Below are 25,707 nucleotides of genomic sequence, written 5' to 3'. Positions count from 1 at the left end.
TAAAATAAAAATTACTGATTTCTAATTTTCTCAGTGTCATTTCATCTTTTAAAACATAATACTTCTTTGAGTCAGGATAGTAAGAAGTTAGGAAAATTCCTGGGCAAGTGGAATTGGGAAACATTGAGACAAAGAGCTGAACAAACCGGGCAAGCAATTTACAGCCAGATACAGATGATCCCTCCCTGGAGATAATATATGGGCCTCACCTGTGTTTCAGCTCCATCTGATGAATATTCTAATGAAATCTCCCCTAAGCTCTCTCCTAAACTCCCAACCTTCAAAACCTCTCTGAACAAATGACTGTGCATGTGCTCTCCCTCGTGGTAGCACTCCTGGTTCTCTCTCTGCCCCCTCAGATTCCCCCACAGGACTGCATCCCCTGATTTCTAAGGGACCCCAGGAGACTTGCAACCACTGAGCAATGCAGCCACAGCTCGTCCAGTACTGGGCTAAACACTTTTCTCTGTCTTTCCAGTGAGCTAAAGCAGCCCCGCCTGGGCTCATTTCTTTCCTACAACATTTCTAGAGAACAAAGCAGTCCCATCAAGACTCTCTCCTGTAGATTCTTCTGTCCTAAGCCCTTCCTTGTTTCACATGCCCTCCAAATCACATGGATGTATATGGTGAAATTTTTCCTGCAGGAAGGCTAGAACCCAGAAACTACAGACCAGCCCTAGGCATACTTGCTCAGGGCTAGGTCCCCTTTTTAAGTAGCATCCTCACCTAGATGACCATTTGTTTCAATGGTGGAATTTCAGTCTGAGTGGCATCAGAATTGTGCCTCAGGGGGCGGAGAGGTTGTAGAAGTGAGTCTGCTGCTTTTGTACAGATCTGCCTGAAAGTCCATTTCTGAGGACAGGATCCCTAAGTTGTTCCCACTGTTTGTTTTTTAATTAGTTTTCTTCTTTCACACACTTCTGGATTTCAAATTGTCTAAAAGCTTCTTGACAATATGTCTTTGTTTAAACAAAGGCAAATTCAGAAGAGCCTGTGGCACTGAGCAACCTATGGCAGGGCAGCTGTTTATACAGATGAGCCTTTTGCATTTTGATCATCTATAACATTTGTAACACGTGTATTTTGTCACCATGATGTCACAATGACAGCAAATCTTTCTTTATGTTGTCTTCAACTTATTTTTTAAATCAATGAGTTATAGGGATATTCTTTAGGATTCTGGATTGAGCTCATTCTTTATTTCATTTTTCTCTATAATTAATTTATTTAACAGTGACATTTTAAAAGAAACCCAAATTTAAAGAAAAAGACATGCTAAATATTAACTAGACCCTACTAATTATTAAGAAAATTAGGCTATGTATTCTCTTGATAGATATTTTGACAAATACTTAACACATTATAAAGCGGGCAACCTTATATTCTCTATAGATGAATTCTATCATTCCCAATGATTGGCATAATTCCAATAAAGACAGATATAAATTCAATATCCTTGCAAGGTAAGGGAAACTTTAAAATATCTACCATAGATTTACTCAATTTTTACAATTACATTTATGGTGATCTAAGACTATGAACTAAATAGATTTAAAAATATTCCAGAGGCAATCGACCAATTAAAGAAATACCATGACTGTTTGACAATCACTACGAAGTCAGAATGGCTTATTGAAATAAAGTAAAATGCCAGACCTTCCCTAACCTGACTGAACATAAACATTTCTGGATGCATTCAGAAATAAATACCTCTAACTCTAACTCTTGTCCACTGAATCCAAACATGTAAGGGAAAGACAGAAATCTGAATTATTAGCAAGATTCTCCCCAACATGATTCACCTTTTGTTTGAAAATCCCATATTTTTTGAAGAACTTTAAAAATTTGAAGTTATGTAACATTAAAACAACAACAACAATAACAAAAACACTAAAACACACACACACACAAAAGAACACCACCCACAACACTGAACAAGTAATCACTAATGCAAGTGGTTCTAGATTGCACTGAATGCATGAAATATCTGGGAAGTGCTTTGGGAAATGCAGATTCCTGGAATTTAAAGGGTGATGTCAACTTGAGCACAGAACTTAAACTACCGTTTTCTCCCAGACCTCTCTCTGAAGGAATACCAGGGACAGAGCAGCCCCACTTGTGGAGTCCACGTAGTGTCTTTGAAGGCCCAGTTTCTCCTGAGACCTCCTAGGGAAATAGTAGGTCTAGGATTTTATTTATTTTTTTTAATTTCCTGAAGGATGCAGCCTTTAGGGGCTGATGGATATTCTTAAAGACACTATACAGTCTGCTGGTTTAGTACGGTTCAGGGGACCTGGGAGAAGCAGGGCTCTCTCTTCTTAGGGAGAGCTAATGCAGACTTAATTATCCCTGTTACTTTCAGATGGAAGAGGACTGCAGGTGTGCTTTGGGAAAAGAGGGGAGCAGTAACACTCCTGGGTCTCAAAAAGAAATATTTATGGAGAGTTTGTTCACCTTACAACATTTTTGTAGGTAAAAATGCTGATTACTAGGATTGGTCCAGAGATTCTGATTCAGTAGATCTTAGATATACCTCAATATTTTCATGTTTTACAAGCATCCTAGATTATTGTCATGCAAGTGTTTGAGGATCACACTATTAAATGCTGGCCTATTATATATTATTTTATAGACTTTCAAACGCTTTTGAGAAATTTTAGTATTCAATATTATTTTTAAAAAAAACATAAAGAAAAAACAATGAATTGATGTAATATGGAGGGATGATGTCTTATCACTAGTGAAATACCTAGGTGTGGGAAGCATGTTGGCAAAACAGAATAGTCCTCATGGGTTGAGTTGGTGGTGGCATTTATTGATTATTTTGGAATGGATCTTAATGTGGGAAGCATTTTAATATGGGAATAAATTCCTAAACTTTCAGGTGAATTGAGCTCTACTAAGTAATGAAATATCAATCTGGAAAATATAATTTCTATAAAGATATTATATGGTTATATGGATTAATATCAAAGTGGGAGACAAATTTCAAAACAAACATAAAAATGCTTTTATAATAAAATTCAAATTATAGTTATTATATGGTATATTTTATCCTTGTTTATTGTAACTAACCAGTTGTTTGGTCTTAGATATCATTCAAATACTTGCAGACAGAGCTAGGAGTTCAGAGGGCATCTCGAGAAGAAAAAACGGTAACCAAAGGAACAGAGTCAGAAAATTCTGGGCTAAGTTTTGAATGAAAAGTGACTGTAGACAAGTGATGGAATATAAAACTACTTCCCCAACTTCTATTAAATCTTCAATTGTAGACAGAGGAATTTGAATTTACACAATAAACAATAGCAAAACAAACACTACAATAATAGAAACGGTCTTAGAAAGTAGTTCTTAACTGTAATGACCCCACCCACTAGTGAAAAGTGGGAATTGAGTTACACATACTGTGTTAGTAGCTAACCTTTATTAAAGCTGACTGGGTAACTGGCCCTGTTCTAATAGCTCTGTACGCATTAATGCATTGAATCCCCACAATAACCCTATCAGATGAGTACCCATGCTGTCCTTATGTCCAGGTGAATAAATGGAATCACAGACAGGTTGCCTCTTGTCCATGGATAAAGTAGGTGATGAATCAAACCTAACTTTGTGACCAACTTACTTTAAACAAAATTAATCAAAATACAATAGATTCTAGCTTAAATCTCTGTAGTGATGCCCCGCTCATGAACTTTACTGTAAGCCTTCTTGATTGACGGTGAGGAGATGGTCTTACTGTTAGTTCACTGGCACTGCAACTGCAGCCTCTACTTTAATATATATATATATATTCTATTGATATTTTACAGAGCGGAGGGAGGGCGAGAGAGACTTAGAAACATCCTTGAGAGAGAAACATCAATCACTGCCTTCTGCACTTCCCCACTGGGGATGTGCTCACAACCAAGGTACATGCCCTTTACTGGAATCAAACCTGGGGCCCTTGAGTCCACTGATCTATGCTCTACCCACTGAGCCAAGCCAGTTAGGGCACAGCCTCTACTTTCTTCTACAGCCTAGATTCTAGGCCCTAGAATGTGGTGATGCTCTTGAAAGTGCGCGTAAAGAGTGACTTGTAGAAAAATGCAGTTAAAAGCTACTGATGCAAGAGGTAAAGAGTAGAAAGAGGAGGATGGGTGAGAATGACATTGGAGATGTAGAATTCAAAGGATTTGCCAACCCTATGGAATATGTAAGTAGTCAGAAGATTAGGAGGATGCTAACTGATCCAGAAATTTTTCTGTCTGATGTTGAGAAGAAAGGTGATCTTACTAACAATACAGATATCAGCTGGAGAAGTTCTGGGAAGATTCTAAATTGGAAACAGAAACAAAAATGCCCCCTAGAATAAAATATTTTAGATGAGTCTCAGGAGCAGAATCCTGGAGAAACACCTACATTTAGAAGGATAAACCTCCTTAAATCCTTTCTGGATCAGTGTAAGCAAGACAGAAAAATGGATGAGTGGACACATCCAGATGGACAGTGAAATGGAATGACTGACTTACGGGCACACTGAGAAGAGACAGTGAAAGGTACAGATGAAACTGTTGCAGTATGTCAAGGAAAGAAAATATTCTTATGTTTAAACCGATTGCAAAAAGGTAAAAACATGATGAAGGCTGAGAAAGCACTGATAAATTTGATTAACAGACACTTGACTTATTTTGAGGAAACACCCTGAGCAGTGCAGTGAGGCTGAATGCCAGATTGCAGATTATTAAATGAAGAAATGAAATATCGCAACGAAGACAGTTTAGATTAGTCTGACAATAGGAAAGTCAGACTAGAATAACAGGATATATATCTTATACCCTTACAAAAACAACAACTCAAAATTTATTTGCGATATTTAGAATTATATATTCACTATTACAATGCCAGTTATCATTTGGAATTTTTCCCCTTAAATAACAATAACAAGTTTTCATGTTTGAAAACAGGAAAAAAACTAAAGTAGACACATTTTTAGGAAACTTATCTTATTTGTAGGCACTTATTAAATCTACAAAATTTAAAGACATGCTGAGAGAGTTGATGAAATAATGCACATTGTTTTTCTTGATAATAATTGTTATATCTAAGGATAGAAGTGGAATTGCTTTTATAAGTTTGTTTGAAGAGAAATTGAACTGTATGTAATGACTGTCAAGGACAGCTGAGCAAGCAAAGTATTTATCTTATTCAGAAATGAGCCAATGATTTTTTGATGTTTTTTATTTAATTTGTAACCCGTCAACATGATAAGCTTCTGAGAGAGACACAGAGTAAAATAAATAAAAGATTAATAAAAGCGAAATAAGTTTCTATATTCCTGCACATTTTGACATAAAATCTTGATATTCAGCTTCTTTTGAATAGTTATATGTACTTGAGTAGGAGCATTATTGTCACCAGCTTCCCAAGTCCCCTTGAAACGATGCATAAATTGAAAATTCTGAATAAAGATTAGAAGAAAAAGTCTCCTGGGTTTAGGGCAGGATATTCAACACACAAGGAGCAAAACTTAGTAGAGAAAATGGAAAGATAAATACCAAAGCTATTCCAATTGTCATATTTCTTTGTGCTAACCACGCTGGTCAGGAAATAAGAGTGACTTTGCTGCCTCATACTGCTCGAGTGCCAGAACAAATTTCAGGGATCAGAAACAGATTAACACAGAATTCTTTCAGTCTGTGCTTTTATCTGGTGCAAAGCAACTGGAGAGAATTGGGGTGGAACAAAGGTACATTTAAATTGATGCTTATTCCATCAAATGTTATTTCTGATTCAGTGACTGTGATGTTAGGGGCTGAATTGCTATTAGAATGCAGTTTAACAACCAGTTCTCTGGGGTTGGAGGTGGATAGGAGCCCTGATGTAAAGCCTTTGATGCTTTATGTTGTAAACACTCCCCCGGATGGCTGATTTGAAGCTACCAACAAGTGAAGAGATGCACGCAATCAACTCTTGGGAGAAAGAACAAGTCAGCTCCAACACACTGCTAAAATAACCACAAATAGTCCACAAGATGAGTAAGAAAAAATTTGCCCCCAATTTTTGTTTGCTCTTTGTATTATATTTTGCATGGTTGCCGTAACAAAATACCACAAACCTGGTAGTTTAAAAGGAGAAACATTTAATTTCTTAGAAGTCTGAAGTCCAAAAGTTCAAAATAAGTCTCATTTGGCCTCCATCAAGGTGGCCTCTCTTGAAGACAAGGCCACCTTCCCTCTGAGAAGCTCTAGAGAAAACCCATCCCTTGCCTTTTCATCTTCTAGTGCTGCCTTTGTTATCTTCTTTAGCTCAGGGCCCCTTCTTCTATCTTCAACTACATCATCTTCAACTACATCACCCTAATCTCTACTTCCCTCATCAGATCGCCTTCTTCTCGTCATTAGTCAGGTCTTGCTCTGCATCCCTCTTGTAGGGACACTTGGTTCTATATGTAGGACTTACAGTAATCCAAACTAATCCTGGGTGTCCTTAATCACATCTGCAAGGTCCCTCTACCATGTAGGGGAATGTTCAAAGTTTCTGAGAATTAGGCTACGTACATCTTGGGGACCACTACTCAGCCTACCACATTCTTCAAGGCATGCCATTTAAAATTATTTTTCCATGGCTCCTAGGACCTGCATTGTTCATTAGTAAATTAATGGAGCTAATTCACTGACTATGTAAATAGGTAATTCTGAATACCATTTCCTTGTTCATACACTTCTTGCCTTAAAAAGAAATGTGTTGTTTACCTATACGTACATTCTCAGTTGATGACTTTGCTTGTAGTTCATTAAAAAGCAACAGCATGCCATTAGACTTTTCACCACCAAATAGCAATTTATCTCCCCACTGTGACAACTGATAAATTCTCTGACAAAGGCAATCTTTCTGCATGCATTTTAAATGTATTCCCACTCACTTTCTCAAGTTGCTTCTTCAATGAGTTCTCTCTTCTTTACTATCCAACTCCAGGGATGGGAAAATGGAACAGGGGCTGGTTCTGATTTTGTTTTGTCTTCCATTACTTGTTTTTATTTTCCTCTCTGTACTACTATAGAACCACTATAGCTTTAAAGAAGGGTGTTGAGAGAGAGAATGTAATTCAGGAATGAAAGGGATCTTATAAGAGAAGATCCCATCAGGAAGGAAAGAGGAATGGGAGGTTTGGTCCTGTTCATAGTGTGTTGTGGGAAGATGCTCTATTATATTTTCTTGAAGAATTAAATCCATTATCAGAGTGTGGTGGCCTTCCCTATTTTTAGAAATTCATTTAATATCCTGTATGATATTAATAGAACAACTTCAACTTCTTTTTTAAAGTTAATATGTGTTTGTGTATTTTTTCCATCCTTTTTTTTTAAAATATATTTTATTGATTTTTTACAGAGAGGAAGGGAGAGAGATTGAGAGCTAGAAACGTCGATGAGAGAGAAACATCGACTAGCTGCCTCTTGCGCACCCCCTACTGGGGATGTGCCCACAACCAATGTACATGCCCTTGACCGGAATCGAACCTGGGACCTTTCAGTCCGCAGACCAACGGTCTACCGCTGAGCCAAACCGGTTTCGGCCATCCTTTTACTCTAATACTTGTAAAGTTTTTCAGATGATGCTTTATAAGCAGTAATAAAACATAATTATTGATTCAATAAAAATAAAATGAGCAAAACATATTTTTTCAGAGTTGGGCTGGAGACTCAAATGGAAGGAGAAATGAAAGTATGAAATTACTGTATTTAATGCAGAGAGAGTGAGACCCTAAAAGTAAAATAGAGGCCACAGTGTTGTGGGAGAAAGGTAGAGGTAAGTTGAGGCAGAGATATGAAAGCTTGGTTAAAGAGAGATGTGGTTAGAGTGACATGTTTAATAAATGTTGCTGTGTCATGTGTAATACCAGCACCTCATTCGTTACTCTCCACACTATAATCTGTATAAATCTGTATAAATGCTTTTGGAGCCATATTTTTAAATTTGTTTCTTATTGCAATGATATATGAGATAGCCTCATGGGGCACTGGATGAGGGTGGGCAGATCCTAGGATGCTGTGCCATATTCAGTATTCAGGAGCTATTCTCCTTGTATTATATTGTAAATTGTATAAGGATGGTTATAGCATTTGTTCTCTCCCCACTGTTGTACCTCCACTACATTTAAAAAAAATTATCTGACACTTAGTAGGTATGCAATTTACTCGAGAGAGTGTGTGAGGATAATTTTCCACAGGGCCAGCAGAGGAAATTCTGACCATGTCTGTCATGCACTTCAGTCTTCTAAAGCTTCCTCGTCTATGTTTAGACTTCTCTGCCAGTTAAAAAATCTTCACCCACATATCCACTCCTGTCACTGCCACCAGGTCTATGCAGGTGCCACCCATTTCACATGATTGCAACTTGAGGGCCACATACAGGTGCACAGAAATCAACTGCTTTCAGAGTTACCTTCCTGGAATGGGAGATAAATGCCCATGAATAAGTCTTCCAAGAACCTATTCTGAGTGCATTTTGTAAGGTTCTGGCCCTGTGGGCTCAAGCTCCAGCTGCCTGCAGAAGTGGTCACCTCCATGATGCAGCCCAGCTTTCCACTGTTTCACTCCTCACCCCCAGACCATCGCACATTCCTGCTTTCTGGGATACATTTGAAACAAAACAAAACAAAACAAAACAAAACAAAACAAAACAAAACAAAACTACTTACAAGCAAATTGTGTCTAGCTTTGCTTGAAGAGAATCCAAGACATTTCATAATACTTTTAAAGTAAAATTTTATTTGTACTTGAGAGGAAATAATTTGCCTAAGTATATAGCCTCTACTATTTTTAGAAATGACTATTGTGTGTTTTTTTCTTTTTCCAGAGAAGTATGAAAACACAATGTTCTTAAAATGACTTTTATAGCTAACTCTATAGTCACAGCAGATTAAATGTAATTTTTATATTCAAACCCCTGTAGAGGTGTTTGCCAAGTCTGCAGAAATATCTACTCTGATGCCTGTGTCTGCATGGAGAGGTTTGTGAAACCCACCAGGAATTCTAGCCAACCGTGGTGCAATAAATGGATTCATCCACAATTGTATTAAATTTTTATCTTAGACATAATGTTTAATGTATGCCATCTACTTGGGAAGACATTCAGGAGTATGTCCTTTTAAACATAGTTTTCAATTTTTTTTTTTTTTAAAGAGAGATGAAATAGTGATATGGAAGGTTTTTTTTTTTATTTAAAAAAATGATTCCAGTCTAATTGAAGCCTATTTTTAGCATATTAAATGTTTTTTGGATTTTTCCCCCCCACACATTATCCCAGTATAAATTCTGTGACCACTCAACAATTCAGTAATTTTTAAACACAACCTGGTAACCTAGAATTGTATAAAAATGTTAAGTATGAGAGGTTTGGAAGTGGTTGTGGTTCCCATGCATGTAGAATTGGTTCCTTTTAGAGGTGGGGTGAGGAGAAGGCTGGGTAAAGTGGGTTGAAAGTCCTTTCAGCTTTTTTTTTTTTTTAATCCTCACCCTGATTGGGAACCAAACCCACCACCTATTGGTGCACCAGAGGATGCTCCAACCAACTGAGCACATGAGCCAGGGCAGTCCTCTGGGCTTTGATATGAGAGCAAGGAACTGGCTGTCAGGCTGTGGACACCCATCTGTGAAAAAGCTTTTGCCTGAATGCCATTGTTCATGCCAAGAACTCTAGCTGTCCATGAAAAGTTCATCCACATTGTTGAGAGACAACCCTTTGGTCTCTCTGCATGCCAGAAAAGGAAGAGAAGGATTCCAATATTTCACTGAAATTGATGTTCATCATGCATACCTTCAATCCCCCTCTGTTAGGTCTCATTTTTATGTCCACCCTTGGCTGACTTTGATTTCAGAACTTCTTCAGGCTGCCACTGAGCACATGGTCTTCAGCCCTTTAAACTCCTGTAGATCCCTCAAACTTTATTCCAAGTTTTAGTTTCTGTACCTGTTTAATCCTTTAACTCACAAGCTTTCTTATTTTTCCAGAAACTGATTATCAAAATCTCTTATTTGTTAGTGAACTGCTTCCTTTCCTTCAGCATCCTCACCCATGACATGGCTTCGTCTCCGAAGGTCTCAGAGGGTGACCGGCACCCAATACTGGCACCCAGTCCACCCTCTTGAGCTGCGCTCCCGCCTCTTCTCATTCAAACATACATTTCCAAAGCTTCCTTGACTCTACAACACTGTTTCTTTCAATTACTTCTCTGGCTTCTTATCATTATCTTTGTAGGATTTGCATTCATTACCCTTCCTTTAATGCAATTTGTATTACTTAAGGCTTGTTCCTAAGCTCATTTATCTTTATCTTATACTCTTTGTATGAGCTTTCTTAACCACACTGATGATTTCATTTAACTTGATTAAAGAAGTATTCATATTTTCTAGCGTTATATATAATCCTCATGAAGGAAAAAGGGAGAAGTTAAAAAAAAAGTGGCTTTTTAAGGAGTGGGATTTGATAGGAGGGAGGTATGAGTTTTTGTTTTTGTTTTCTCATCTGAAATCATAACATTCAATCAATATGGATATACAATATTGTTATGATAAATACAGTAGTAGGCAAAGATGACCATGGAAACAACAAATTTAGATAATTTACAGAAAAAGGAAATGTAAATTTTCTAACCTCTCTCAGAATCTTAAGTATGATTATCATTTAAGCAATGTAACTGAAATTTAGCAGGCGTTTGCTACCTCTTTCTTTTTAATTTAAATGTTAACTTTAAAATAATAGTTTCATTTTACTTATTTGTGTTTCTTTAATGAGCCTTTACATATCATTGCTCAACTTATGATTCTTTGAAAATAAAGATGTTCACACAAAAAGGTAAACAATTTGAACTGCTCCAGTAAATCCAATTAATATGATGACTAAAAATAGTTTATTAGTTTAGTGACATGGTATTTGGTGATGTAAGAAATGATGACTGATAGTGTAATGTTCTGAAAAGGCCAGAGGGAGTGAAAATCAACAAAGACAAAGAAATGTCCTAATAGGAGGAGAGACATTATATCTATCTTTATTAAGATAGGTGGAGGGAAGAACAATATGAACGGAGGTGTAGTTAGGTCTGAATTTTATTAGTAGGAAGATACATTTGATACTTATATAGTTTTTGTGAAAGGGTGTTGGCTCATAGTCCAGTTTAAGGGAAGTGGAGAGGCTTATAAAAACTGAGGAGAGTTACAGGTTAACAAATCCACAGAAAGTTAGTAGGATGGAGGAGCAATGTCAAACTCCCATTTGCAGTTGGTAATCATGAACTATGAATCATCACCCATTCAGTGAACTATGCCAAAGCTTCCTCCTAGCCCAGAGTCCCATGTTTAATTAACCATCAGATCCTGGTAAATCTACCTCCTTAAAATCCCAGGCATGTCTCCTGCTCGCCAATGCCTTTACCACTGCTTCCATTCTATTCCTCAGCACCTCTTGGCTGGCTGGTTTCAACAGACACTGAATTGGTCTCCAAAATTCTGTTTTTGTTTCTCATCTATTCATCCATGTCATTACTTAGCTGCATCCTTCATCTCTCTCAGATGAGCTTCCTCATCTCAAAAAGAGCTACTGCTTTTATACTTTCTGTTAGGATTATTACTGTTATATGTACTTGTATTATATTTGCAATGAAGTCCAAATATATAAGATGGAAAGCTAAGTTTTAAGAGAAATCTTGTGATATAACTCTGGACATACATTTCAGCAGCATATATTCTGAAACCAAGTATATGAAAGGGTAGTGTTAAAATATATTCTTTTTTAAACTTCACAATAAGTACTTTCAAATTCACTTCATAATATGCATTTATAGATTTTTTTATTGCATGACAGAGCAAGCCACATATCATATATCAACTGTAATATAGCACTTGACTTCTTTAATGCAATGTTTAACTGGAAATGTCTATAACTAGAAATGAGGTGCTTAAATTTGAAGTTCCTTTAGATGGCAATACCTATAACTATAGAATTATCATATCTGCCTGAACTGCACTTAAAAGTTAAAGATCCAACTATTCCTATTATTGGAAAAGTAATAATAACAATTATAACTATACCATGAAATATTAAAAGCTGAACATTCAATTTGAAGGTAGCTAATATGAAAATGTAATGAAAAGTGAATCTATAAAATGCTCACAATTAATGCACATGTGCTATATAAAGAGCAAAGAGCTGTGGAATCTTTGCTAGTGTTCATTTTTTTTTTTCTTCACATTATCTCTCCCCTTTTTTGGCATTGGGAGCATTATGTTTATTATTTCTCATCCATAGATCATCAATTTCCTATGTCAAAATTTTTATTCTAAGGTATGTGATAATCTCAGACCAAAAATATAGAGTTTCTATGTATGGCAAATTTCATTGTACTTTTTTTGTGCTAGGTTCAAGGGTTTAGAAAACACTACTTATGTATGTTTATGTTTCACATTTGAAGTGTCTGATGTTTCAACCAGGGCCATGCAACTTACCATCATTACGTAGAGTAAGTGGTGTTGGAGGACTAAGGACCCGGGCATTCGTCACCGTGTTTTTCACCAGACAAATATAGCTGCCAACATCTGATGCTTGGACTTTAGAAATATAAAGGTTGCCAGTTTCCTGGGAAATGAACCGCCGGCTGTCTTCCGCCACAAAGGAAGGGAATTCGTTAAATACCCAACTATAGATGATCTCTGAAAAGACACAAAAGTTAATTGTTGAAATAGAGGTTATTTTACTAACAGTTAAAGCTCAACTAACAAAGCCTTTACTAAAGTGTTAGGTATATTTCAAGGCCATACATATTTGATCCATTTGATTCAGATATGTTTAAAGGTCTGTTGTTTTAATGGTTATGGAAAGATCTGAACTATTTCTTAAGAATGCTCAGCCTTTACATATTCATTCATTCATTCTATTCTGAAGTTTGTCAAGTGTGTGTTAGATGATTGACACTCTGATAACACTAAAATTAAAAAAAAAAAAAAAAAAAAAAAAAAGAGAGAGAGTTTTCCATTCTTAAAAATCACTCTAATGGAAGATAGTAACCCGGACCTACAAAACAGTGTGGAATAAAGTAATAAAAATATATATTCCATTCTAAAGAAAGCATGGGAAAGGGACACTTAAGTAATCATGTCTATCATTGAAAACTTCCTGAATTAAGAGACACCTAAGCTACATTCATTTATGTTATATATTAGCTTATAATTATAATACACACTTACAATGTCAAAAGCCTTAAAATATTCAAACAAATACTTCACAAAGCAAACTCGTTTTCATAGCTACCGTGATCCACTTGGCAGTCTTTAGTGCACTTGATAGTTTATTAAGAATGTTTTAATGGTATCTATGCGGCTTTACTGAAAGAAAGCCCATAGACTATAATGAAAAATACTTCATTCTGTCCTCATGCTGCTCCAATAGACTCTAGACTAGACTCTGTGTGGTGCCGTGTGCATTCTAGGCTGAGAGTCTCTGTCAAGGATGCTTCGGCACCAGCTTCTACTCTAAATTCAAGGACTTCTCACACTGAACACTATGAATTCTTCCAATTGTCATAATAAGAGTTTCATTTGTCATTTAAACATTGCCCACAGACATCTTGATATTTTTGCAGTTTATTTTATACTCTATTTTACAGAAGTCATATCAATTCTTGGTTTGCATTACTTGAAATTCAAGGCAAAGAACAGAGTGAATAATTAAAGTTGTCTACCATTCACTAAAATGCTATTTCTGTTTTACTGTAGGGTCTGTTGATTCAATGCTTTGTAAATATTTTTAGAATAGAAACAAAGTATTTACATAATACTGGCACTTTTTCAAATTTTACAGGTAAATGAGTATTTGGAAGTTCAAAAATGCTTATTTAGTGTTTAAAAATAAGTTTTCAGTTTTCCATAACAAAGCTTCTTGTAATCCCAAGAAATATTCAAAGTAGAAATTGCACACCATAGAAAAGCTGATAATCTAAACTTGGATTGGATTATAACTGTGACAAAAATAAAAATATTGAACTGAGCTAAATCTTTTAAGATTATTACTTAATTCCTACTATTAGGTTTTTCATTTTCTATTAGCATCTATATTAATATATTTTTTAAAGTTTTCTGTGCTATAAAAATGAGCATTAATCATATATTTAGTATTATGTTAGAGTCTGAGGTTTATAGAATAATTCAGGAAGGTAACCTAAAGCTGACTCTGTGTTACTATTAATACCTTCCTGAATTTATTTAAAAATTTCATGGATTTTTAAAAATTTCATGGATTTTTAAAATTTGTTTATTGTTGCTAATCCTCACCCAAGGATACTTTTTCATTGATTTTTAGAGAGAGTGTCAGGGAGAGGGAGAGACGCAGAGAGAGAAACATCACATGTGAGAAAGACAAACTGATTGGTTGCCTCCCCACATGTGCCCTGACCTGGGCCAGGAATTGAGTCTGCAACCAAGGTACATGCCCTTGACCAGAATCCCACCTGGGAGCCTTTAGTGCATGGGGCTAACATTCTATCCACTGAGCCAAACTGCCTATGGCAATCTTTTTTTTAATTTAATTTTTTTTATTTTATACCACTTTGTCTGGTAATAATTTAAGACAAGCTGATTACTACTAGAATTTTAATATTATTATTCATTTCCAAAGAATATTAAGATAATTTGGTCAATTGTGACCTTTTCCATTTTTCTAAAGTTCTCTTTTAATAGAATGCTTGTTATGACACTTAATGTTTTATCAGTCCCTAATAGGATTCTTCAGTATGTACCCCCCTGTTTTAACAGACACTAACTCCTTTGTGAGGTGCCCTGTACATTCTAGGCTGTGATAGTCTCTGTCAAGAATGCTTTTGCATCAGCTTCTACCAAGAGCCCCACTTGGGATATATCTACTTGGGATTGATTTTTATATTAAATCTCACTAGTGCACTTTCAATACCATGTGGTAATATACATTTGATCTATAGTCCCATATGCCGTGTTGCCTTGAAGTTTTGGTTTCTCCTGGGAGAATTTTTGGTCTTTCATCCTGAGTCAGTAAAAATCATTCAGTTCACTCAGGGTATATATTATAGCTCGATGTGGGCCTGGCTTGGGAGAGACATTGCTAATCTAACTTCCCTTCTCAGGTAGGCCCAAAGATATGTACTTGAGCATCCTCTGTCATGTTCCTAGACTTTAAGATCTATTTCCATGACATATAAACAATCCACCTTGGGCCAAGATTGCTTCAGGATTAACACTATTCCCAGATTTTAGCCTGGGGATTCTTTTCTTTTCTTACAAGCTTAACTGTGTAGTGGAATTTTCATTACTTTACTCATTATTTCTAAATTTTGGTAGGAGGAAAGTTTCTAGACTGGCCCTGTCCATTCTCCTAATTGAAAGTCCTGGTTTTTATGGCTTCATGCATTGCAGAATTTCAACCCAATTGGGGTAATTGATTCAGTGTCACAAAACAGAAAATCTCCTCTTTCCACATCTGATATATTTCCACATCTACAAAATATAAAAACAAGAGCAACCATATGGACAATGCTACCCATTTCTCATAATTGAAGTGCCATTAATAATAATAATAAGTGTGAGAAGTGGGAATGAAAGAGCATACTGAACTCTGAAGTCCTTGAAAAAATATCAGTGAATAATTATCTCCGATTCATTCCAACATTCTTTAATATTACAAGTCAGAAAATAACCATTCTTCCTAATAATGTGTGTTCACATCAGAAGCGTTGGGTTTTGGAATTAATTTTATGATGAAAACACTGTAGAGAACTGTCTCATTGATTATCTATTACTACTGAACATAAGGAGACACAACCTGAAATTAGTAGAAAATATCTTTTTACATTGCTGATTTATACCTTCATTGTAATAGAAAGTGTCATTATAGGAAGGCCTGAGGCTCAAACAGATGAAGGAACCAGTGGAAAACTGCAACTAGTAAGTGTCAGAGGAAAAATTCAAATTTATCTGACTCACTCTAAGCCTATATGTTATCATTATATCACACTGCTTTAATTATTATATATACTATATTATATATAATAATTATTATATATACTATATTATTATATATACTATATTATATATAATCTTGCTGAACCTTAGTCTCAGTATCCATATAATGGGGCAGTAATGTATCCATTTTATGGTTGTACTAAGGACTGCAAAAAAAAAAAAAAAAAAAAAAAAAGCTACTTCAGTGACAGTGTTCACAATGAAGGAGGGCAGCTACTGGGTCAGGATAAGTGACCTAGTATAATGCAGCATTGGTTGTCATACAGAGCCACCTTGAACTCTGTGTAGGTAGATTAAGTTCCTACATGTGCTGAAAGTTCCATCTATAAAACGTAGCCTGAGGCAAGGACTCTGAGAATAACAATAGAATAAAGCTGTAAAACAGACACTTGGTTAGTGCCTACAGAATCAAGGGATTTTCAGAGATGTGAAGAATGCAAGAGAGAACATTTGTCATATGTGTTAAAAAACGAAATTAACTTAAAACAGCCGGGACCGGTTTGGCTCAATGGATAGAGCGTCGGCTTGGGGACTGAAGGGTCCTGGGTTCGATTCTGGTCAAGAGCATGTTCCTTGGTTGTGGGCATATCCCCAGTAGGGGGTGTGCAAGAGGCAGCTGATCGATGACTCTCTCTCATCAATGTTTCTAACTCTCTATCTCTCTCCCTTCCTCTCTGTACAAAATCAATTTAAAAAAAATTAACTTAAAACGAAGGCTGTATGGTTGCATTAAATTTTACCTACCGGTATCTTTGTTGAACAAAACAAAGTACTAATTCTCCTTTTTATAAGTTTCAGAGGCATGTGTCTTCATTATGTTTGTTACCTAAAGTCAGGAGCAGCAGAGTTCTGCTTCAAACGTGTGTCACCAAGACAAAGTCAGATTTTATGTGTATGTAATTCAAACCATCTTTATCAAAACAAAATATAAAGAAAAGAATATGTATAATAAAAACAGTAGTACATTGGCATTCTCCCAGAATGCACAACTCAAACGACTTTGAGTAAGTGAATTGCAAGTTCCAGAGTTCAGGTGATTACACACACTGGGTGACAGAAGCTATTTTTATTTCCCCGTGGAATGCTTCACACTGCAGAGGACTTTTTAATCCCGGGAGCCCTGTGTCTGGGTATAAAGGTCATTGCTAACTCTTTTCAAATGCAACCTAAATTTCTTGCTTTGCTAAGGGGTTTTAAAACTATATGTTTTTGAATTGTAAACTCCATCAAGTCAGGGACCAGCATTTACTTGACAGTGTGACACAGTCAGTGTACAAGTTCAATTTAGGCCTCACGTTTTGCATTAAAAAGCATTCACTCTAGACTTCCCACACTTCATTGTTAAAGCTCACAGACCCCAGCCCTTAATCAGCAATAGAATATATGTGCCCTTAGATTTTGCCAGGGACTATGACCTTGCTGTGCTTATCAAAATTAGGAAGAGCTTAGCGTAAAGGAGAGATGCATGGGGAATTACTGGAAGACTGTATAATCTCCACCCATTAGACATGACCGAGATAATCAGAATATCAGACAGTTTAATAACAACAACAACAGCAATATCAGTGAGCATTTATTGTGCTGGGTCAGTTTCCTAGAAACAGAGAGGCAGATTATTTTTAATGTGGTTTACTGATAGAGTGTTCCTAAGATTAGAATTCCAAAGAAACAGAATAGGGAAAGGAAAAATAAATAAATAAATAAATAAATAAATAAATAAATAAATAAATAAATAAAAAGCTAAGCAAAGGATCTGGTCCCTTACCAATGGTAACTAATTCCACTTGGGTCTCTGGAACACAAATTCCATTGTAGCTTTGGTGAGCGGATCAATAGAAGATAAAGAGAGTAAATCTCTTGTGCCCCCTTCCCTGCATCAGTCAGTTACTGGCCTCAGGCCAGGGGAAGTGAAGTGCTTTATGGGTGGGGGATCTCCTAGGCAAGGGAAATTCTCTGCAGAAGGGAGCACTCCTGGATGGGTGCATTCCCCAGCTGAAGGAGATCTGGGTGCAGCACCAATAGGATCTAGTAAACTGGATAGTATTTAGTACACTCCAGACAGTGTGGTCTATGTATTAGGATTAATTTAATCCTTACAGGGCTAGGTAGCTTACTTGTCCAACAATTCTTACTGAGCACAGATCTTTATCTGAAAAAATAAAAAACTGATAAATAGTGCTTTCAAGTGTTTATGAGATTGTTATAAATGTTATGGAGTCTAATTTTGCCAATTAAAACTCTGATGCTTCATATAACAACTAAGCAGAGCAGTGTCTAAATCCCACACAACTGACAAAAGCAGGTTTCTGGGAATGCCTGTTGACCATTGAATCACAATCTAACTAAACTGTGGTCACAAAGCCATAAAAGTCTTAACTACATAAAATAGGAGGGGTGTATCCTGTTAACATAGAAACCTATCATAGATTAGCAGCACAGTGTGTCTGAAATGTGAATGTTCATGGGGGTAAAAACAAAATATTAATTGTTGTGGAGTCGAACCCTGGGTTCAAAATAAGACCACTGGAGGCTGATGATTTATTTTAAAAAAAGCAGGCAAAGATTTATTGAAATATCTGGCCAGGACAGCCGCAAGAGCACCACAGGAAGGCGGACTCTACACGACTGCACTACCTCGGGGGCAGGTAGTTTTTTTTAAAGGTTCTGAGAAGGAAAACCCCTATTTTGCAACAAACTGTTGTTTGGAATTTTCTGCTGTTCTTCCTAGACAAAATGTTGCTGTCCGATCTTGTAGGCAGAGACCAGATATGCCCACAATCTCAATACCATGCCAGGCGTCAAGACCAGCAGAGAGTCAACACCAAGTGCACATAGGGCTGGCTCTTTAATAAAAAAAAGAAAAAAAAAAGAAAGTTCTGCCTGTAACCTTGCTTAGAATTTGAATTTATAATAGTAGGGTTAAAATTCAAACAACAGTTTTTACCCAAGTATGATTGCTACCATATTTCATTAATGCGCAATTACAAACATGGATACTTATTCCTGATTTTAGGATTTATAGAGTTTAAAAAATATATTTAGCCAGAAAAGTCCCATACATAAATAATCCAGTACTTTCTGAAAGTAACAGTAGTCCACAAGTTGGCAGTGATGGATGAGTAGAAAACATTAATCTCGGGCAACATTCAAAGGGAAGAAATTGGAACTCTTGACTAGCAAAATAAAGTTTTCTCATTTTTTTTTTTTTCTATTTTGTTTGGTAAAATGCCTCTTATCCAAAAGATTTGTCATTTGCATATAACTAAAATAATTAAATTTTAATTTAGCTCTATGCACTGAAAGCAAAAGAAAATTAAAACCACTCAACAGTTTTCATTCACAGTGAGTTTTAAAAGACACGTTTACTTCTTTTAATTTTATGCTATGCAAATTTGATGGTGCAAGCTTAAAGATTTATACCAGGATAAATATTAACAGAAACAAATATAAGTTTAATAAATTATCCCCCTTCTAGGTAGGTGAGTCACAGAGGACAAAACCCTCTAAACTTGTGATTTTCCTAAAGTTTGCATGCTAAATGTGGAACCTTGGTTGCATTTGGCTTACATTTATCATATAGGTATAGCAGAAAATCTTCAGGTAAGATAAATTATTATGAGAAGATCTTCTGCCTTTCAACTTCCTACATTCAATGTAATTTTTCATAAATGTTCTTTGTGCTTTTGTGGCTTAACTAATGCTCATTAATCCTTCATGCAAATCTTTAATGAAGGTAATTTATTTGTCACGTTGCCATGCACCATGTAGAAATAGCAGGTATTGTCTATTTATCAACAGGCACTGAGATGGTTTATTTTCTGCTCTGGGGGTTTGTCCCTATGGCTCACCTACTTCAGAAAAAAAATCCTCATCATAAAATACATATTTATCTTTGTTGACATGTAATCACTGTAATAAATCTTTAAATTTTTATTTATATGAATTCACATAGCATGAAACTTTTACCTACAATTTTTTCCTTGATTGGAAACAAATAGAAAAGTTGATATAAGGTACACTACACTAATAATATAAAAGGAACAAGAATTTTAAAAAATGAAGGCGGTTTGGCTCAGTGGATAGTGTCAGCCTGTGGACTGAAGGGTCCTGGGTTCAATTCTGGTCAAGGGCACGTGCCTTGGTTGTGGGCACATCCACAGTGGGGGGTGTGCAAGAGACAGCTGATCGATGATTCTTTCTCATGGATGTTTCTAACTCTCTATTCCTCTCTTTTCCTCTCTGTAAAAAATCAATTAAAAATATATTTTAAAAAATTACTCTGTAATTCTATGAGATTTTTTTCCTGCAAAAATCAGATTTTATTTTTATTTTTATAAGTATGTTTGTTTATTAGCCTCCAAGTGTTAATCTTTTCTAATGACATAGTACCAAAATTTGTGAACGAGGCAATATTAAAAAGTTCAGTATTTACTAATAGGATTTGATAAATTAAAGACCACATTAAAAAAAAAGAAATATAACTTTGGAAATGAATATATTTACAATAATTAAGATTGGCCATTATTTTGAACCTAATATTCATGTTAGATATGAATGTTAGATATTCAGAGACATATGGCATGCATTACTATGGAAAAAAAGGTTTGAATGGAAAAATATATGCTGATTCTCCTTGTATCAATTGTCTTTTCATATTTCCCTTTTTTCCTTTTTATTTGTCCAAATGATTTGGAGACTTCGCTTTCCTGAAATGACTATTTTTAGTCAGTTCCTATGTTGCTTTAATCTTTAACCCTTCCCCGAATTACTGAACACAGAAGCTATTTACTTCTTAAAAACCAAACTTACTCAGACTTATTTGTTGAGTAGCAATTACTGAGATATGTTCCTTTTTTTCTCTCACAAGTGTGGGCTCTGTGATATATTTTTCCCCTAAGCAACTGTTCCTAGCTTGTTGGTTCATTAATAATCTGGAGATTAACTCAGTGCTATTTTCCCAAATCACAAGAGTACTAGGACCTATAAAAGCTGAAATAAAAATACTACAATTTTATTGGAACCCAGAAAGGTTAAACATAATTTTAGAAATAGGAAAACTAAATGTCCATAGGGATTGCCACAAATTTCAATAACACAAACTAGCTGTTAGAATGATAAATTTCCTCAGAAACCACTAATTTAGGAGCTGACAGTTAAAGGTGAAAATGAGAGAGTCTGATTTATAGGGATCACCTGAAGAAATAGGCCACACCAATTGCTTAAATGAAAATCAAGACATATTAGGATACATCATATCAGAGAATGGGCAGAATAAAAAGATCGATATAGAAAGAAAGATATAGATTATAGATATAGATATAGATATAGATATAGATATAGATATAGATATAGATATATAGATATAGATATAGATATAGATATAGATATAGATATAGATGATATAGATATAGATAGATATAGATAGACCTAGACAAAGACATAGACAGACATAGACATAAACATAAACATAGACAGATAAGATAGATATTTAAAATATGCTAGTACTTATCCCATATGTGTACTAAAAGAAAGTGATTACAATGACATTGTTACTAACATGAATCATTTTGTCACATTTGAGAGGAATAAGATGTGTATTGAGTACTCAGCTTCCTATTCCAGGGACCTCTGTGTAAGAATTGAGCTCCATGGGGCTCAACTCAGTGAGCACATGTTTAGATGCAAGGTAATGGGGCACCCTGGTCAAGATTTTATATATATATTGAGAGAGAGAGAGAGAGAGAGAGAGAGAGAGAGAGAGAGAGAGAGAGAGAGAGAGAGAATTCTTAGAGCAGGAACTTTCCCTTTTTCATTCACCAGTGTATCTCTCACCATATCTAATAGCTGAATGAACAGATAATGAACACAGTAGTGAAAATATTTTCTACCATGTATCATAATGTGAATCTCTTAAGATACTGAACACAACTTTCTCATTTATAATGTGATTAATAAAATAATTCATATGATTTATGAGTAAGTTTTTTACAGAACCCCTAGGAATATATATAGTCTGCTATATAAATAGATATGTTTATATGTGATAAGGACATGAGACTTGAACAAATACTAATATTCTAGACAGTTTGCTCAGTTTTATAGAGCTAATTAGCTTGGCCTAAAGTAAAAAGAATTGATAGAAGTAACAATATGTTACTAGCTGTTTTCACAAATGCTGGACGTGAAAGAGAAAATTTGTGAAACAAGAATTTTTCTACAGTTCTTTTGCCTTGTGTATTTCACTCAAGACTACTGATTCAAAGTTTGTGGTAAAGACTTGTTAATAAAAACCATGTCATCCTAATTTTTTTTGATTAGCTCTTTTCTTATCAGACCATCATTTTGGAATTTTTCCTCTTTATACAGTTTTACTTTAACTTAACCTGACCTTTTACTTGAATTACAAAGAGATGACATCAAAACGAATGCTTTAATCTATCTGGAGAAAAAAGCACATGCCATGGAGGGCTGGATCTTTGCGGTAGAATGGCAGAGCACAGCACTGGTTTTATTAACTCGGTAATGAAGTCCTCAGATAGAATTGTCACAATTTTAAAACACAGCGTGATAGCTATGCTTTACAAGTGGACAAGTGCTCCCCCACCCAGATATTTCTATCACTGATTGTATCAGGGGGAAACATTAAAATGCAGCTGTGGAAGTTGACCAAGGAGATCTCATAATGTTGACATTGTTGTAATAGTATACCTAAATGAATACTTCATGAATAGCTAATGTAGTAGTATCTTTATGAGAACACTAGGGTGCTGGCCTATAAGGGACCATTCCAATTTTAATAACTTTGAAATACCATACTCTTCTTTGCTCATCTCCTTTGGCTTCCTTTTCCCATTTTACTTGTATCAAGTAGTAGTTTGCTAGTTTACTCAGTATCTTTATTTCTGAGAACGAGTACTCTCCAGTGATATTAATATTTTGAGAAACTAAACAGTAAAGAGTACTGAATGTATAAACTTATTGCTGATATAAAATATCTTAATTCAGTAAGTTTCCTGTTATCTAGATCAAGGTTTCTGAATCTCAGTACTATTGACATTTGGGGTCAGATAACTGCTGTGAGAGACAGTCCTTTGCATTGTAGGATATTTATTAGTGTCCCTGCCTCTACCTTCTGCCCTTTACCCATTAGATGCCAACATCATCTTATCACAACCCCCACCTTTGCCCACCCCAGTTATGACAATTAAAAATATCTCTAGACATTGCCAAATGTCCCCTGGGGGTCATTTATGTTTGAGGACCTCTAATATAGACTAAACTAGAAATGAAATATTTTAGTTAAATAACCCTTTGAGTTATTTGGTAATTATTATATTATGATTTCATTTTATAAGTAGGTAGATGATAGATAGATAGATAGATATAGATATAGATAGAAGGAGGTAGATACTAAAATTGAAGCAGCGAACTTTAAGGAACATTATTTACTTTAATTTAATAAGTCAAAAAACATCTTACTGTTTGACAATCTTTCAAGCCTGTGAAATCTGAAACAATGCATTTATTTCTTTTTACTCAATTATTTGTGATTCTACATAAATAATTTACATTGCAAATATACAGAATTGTAAGTTATGTGTAAAACCTGAAATGATGCATTTACTTTACTTCTTTTTACTCAATCATTGTGTTTTTCCCTACATTTTAAAAATAATGAAATATGTATTTCCAGAACTTATTTGATTGTATTAACAATGAAAGCTGTATAAATTAATTTAAGAGAATGGAAACAAAATAAAAATTTATGGGCTACATAATATAGAAGGATAAAACAAATTGTATGTGTATTTAAGTTATTAGGATCTGAGCTAAATAGAGAAAAAATAATTGGTTTCATATATTGTTAAAAAAAACATTCCAGATTACTAAATCCTCATGTTAAGGCATTTTATTGACATAATGTATAAGATTCTATATATTTTTACTTTTTTGTTTTATAAAAATTACTGTAGAAACACTGAATGGTTGATAAATGGGTTAATAAAAGATAGTTTACTCTGGGCGAAGCTACAGAAATCTCAGTGTTTACCAATATTATTATAATAAAGTCTATGAACTCACAATGTAGAGTAAGTCAAATCATATACCTACTAATTCAGATATAAGGTAGATAATGTCTTTCAGTTAGATTTTGATTTTTTAATTTTTTAAACCTTGCCTTCACCGCTAACCTTTATATCACCTTGGACAAGTTGCAGAATGTTCCTGTCTTCGTTGCCCTATTTTTATTTATTTATTTATTTAATATATTTTTTTGATTTTTTTACAGAGAGGAAGAGAGAGAGATAGAGAGCTAGAAATGTCGATGAGAGAAACATCGACCAGCTGCCTCTTGCACACCCCTCACTGGGGATATGCCCGGAACCAAGGTGCATGCCCTTGACCGGAATCGAATCCGGGACCTTTCAGTCCGCAGACCGATGCTCTACCACTGAGCCAAACCGGTTTCAGCCGTTGCCCTATTTTTAAAATGGAGAGATTTTTTTCTTCCTAGTATTTTTGTAAATATTAAATAGAAGTGACTTAAACAAAGTGCATAGCTTGATGCTTGGTGCATAGAAACATTCACTAAATAAAATTATGAAGACGTCTGGTCAAGAATGCACAGTAGGTAAATTGTGTGATTGTTTCCTCCCATAACCACATCAAAACTATAACTCATTTATAAAAGAATCATCCTTGAGAAACACCTGAACACTAGCTGAGCAGACTCCTATAAAAATATAAAGCAGCAGCCCATTTGGGATTGGTAGGAGGGGCAGAGGTGTGGATTGTGCTGGTCCCATATCCTGTGTGACAGTTAAGAATTAGGAGGGAGAGCTCAATTGTGGAGGTCCCAGACCCACACTCCTCAGCCTGGAGCACCAGTCCCAGGAAGAGGAGTTTCTACAACAGCTGGTTGTGAAAATCAGCAGGAACTCTGTCTAGGTGAGTCAGAGCACTGCTGGAGACTCAAGTGTCCTCTTAAAGGGCCCATACATGGATTTACTAGGTACATGCTCACAAAAACTGGCTCTAAATTCAGCAAAAAGACAGAAGCCTAAAAAGTGCCAGGGGCATATGGGGAGGAACTGAAGGGCTGGAGGGGAAGCTCTTTCAGGAACTAAAAGAAACCCATGTTCCTTTGCCGAGACCCTCCCCATACCGAGCCTGCAGGTGCAGATGAGTGTGAGGTCTGAATTTTCATTAACCAGGCTAACACTGTCCTGGTGATTTTCTGATACTCCACCTGGCCCAAACCTCTTTCAGAAGCTAATTCACACAAGCTGCCAGCCTGGACACATGCTGTGGATTTTCCTCAAATCTCTCAAAGATCCACAAACCCCAAATAAGCAGTGCTGGCCTCAGCATGCCCTGTATCTCTTGCAAAGTGGCCCTAAGCAAGGCCCTAGTGGCAGTGGCCTTGGTTCACAGCATCTCCAGGCTCAGTGCAGACAGCTACTAACTAAAGGTCACGTTGTAGCCCCTACCAGGCGGCCAGAGGCTGGATTTAGGCAGCAACTGTCCTCAGCCTGCACCAGAGCACAACCAAAGGGGCTCTAGAATGAATACACTTGATGGCTGGCTTCAGACTACAACAGAGCACCACCCAATTATCCCCACAAAGGACACACCCAAAGAAAAGCACCAGTGGCCTATTAAACTGATTCCCTCTCCATGGGGTCAG

At 35.9% G+C, this 25,707-nt stretch overlaps 1 protein-coding gene across 1 annotated transcript in view; it reads right to left on the bottom strand.

Moving 5' to 3' along the window:
* The window catches only part of CNTN5 (contactin 5), a 720,133-nt gene that overhangs the window by 291,328 nt on the left and 403,098 nt on the right, over nucleotides 1-25,707 (bottom strand). Inside the window, exon 7 of the mRNA XM_036427705.2 lies at nucleotides 12,480-12,683. Within this exon, the coding sequence (XP_036283598.1) occupies nucleotides 12,480-12,683 (204 nt within the window). The remainder of the gene's footprint in view (nucleotides 1-12,479; nucleotides 12,684-25,707) is intronic.

Source organism: Pipistrellus kuhlii, unplaced genomic scaffold (assembly GCF_014108245.1).
Source record: "Pipistrellus kuhlii isolate mPipKuh1 unplaced genomic scaffold, mPipKuh1.p scaffold_m20_p_9, whole genome shotgun sequence".
NCBI classification, from domain to species: domain Eukaryota; kingdom Metazoa; phylum Chordata; class Mammalia; order Chiroptera; family Vespertilionidae; genus Pipistrellus; species Pipistrellus kuhlii.
Note: the sequence above shows the minus strand (reverse complement) of the source record. Positions and strands in the feature narration are given on the sequence as shown.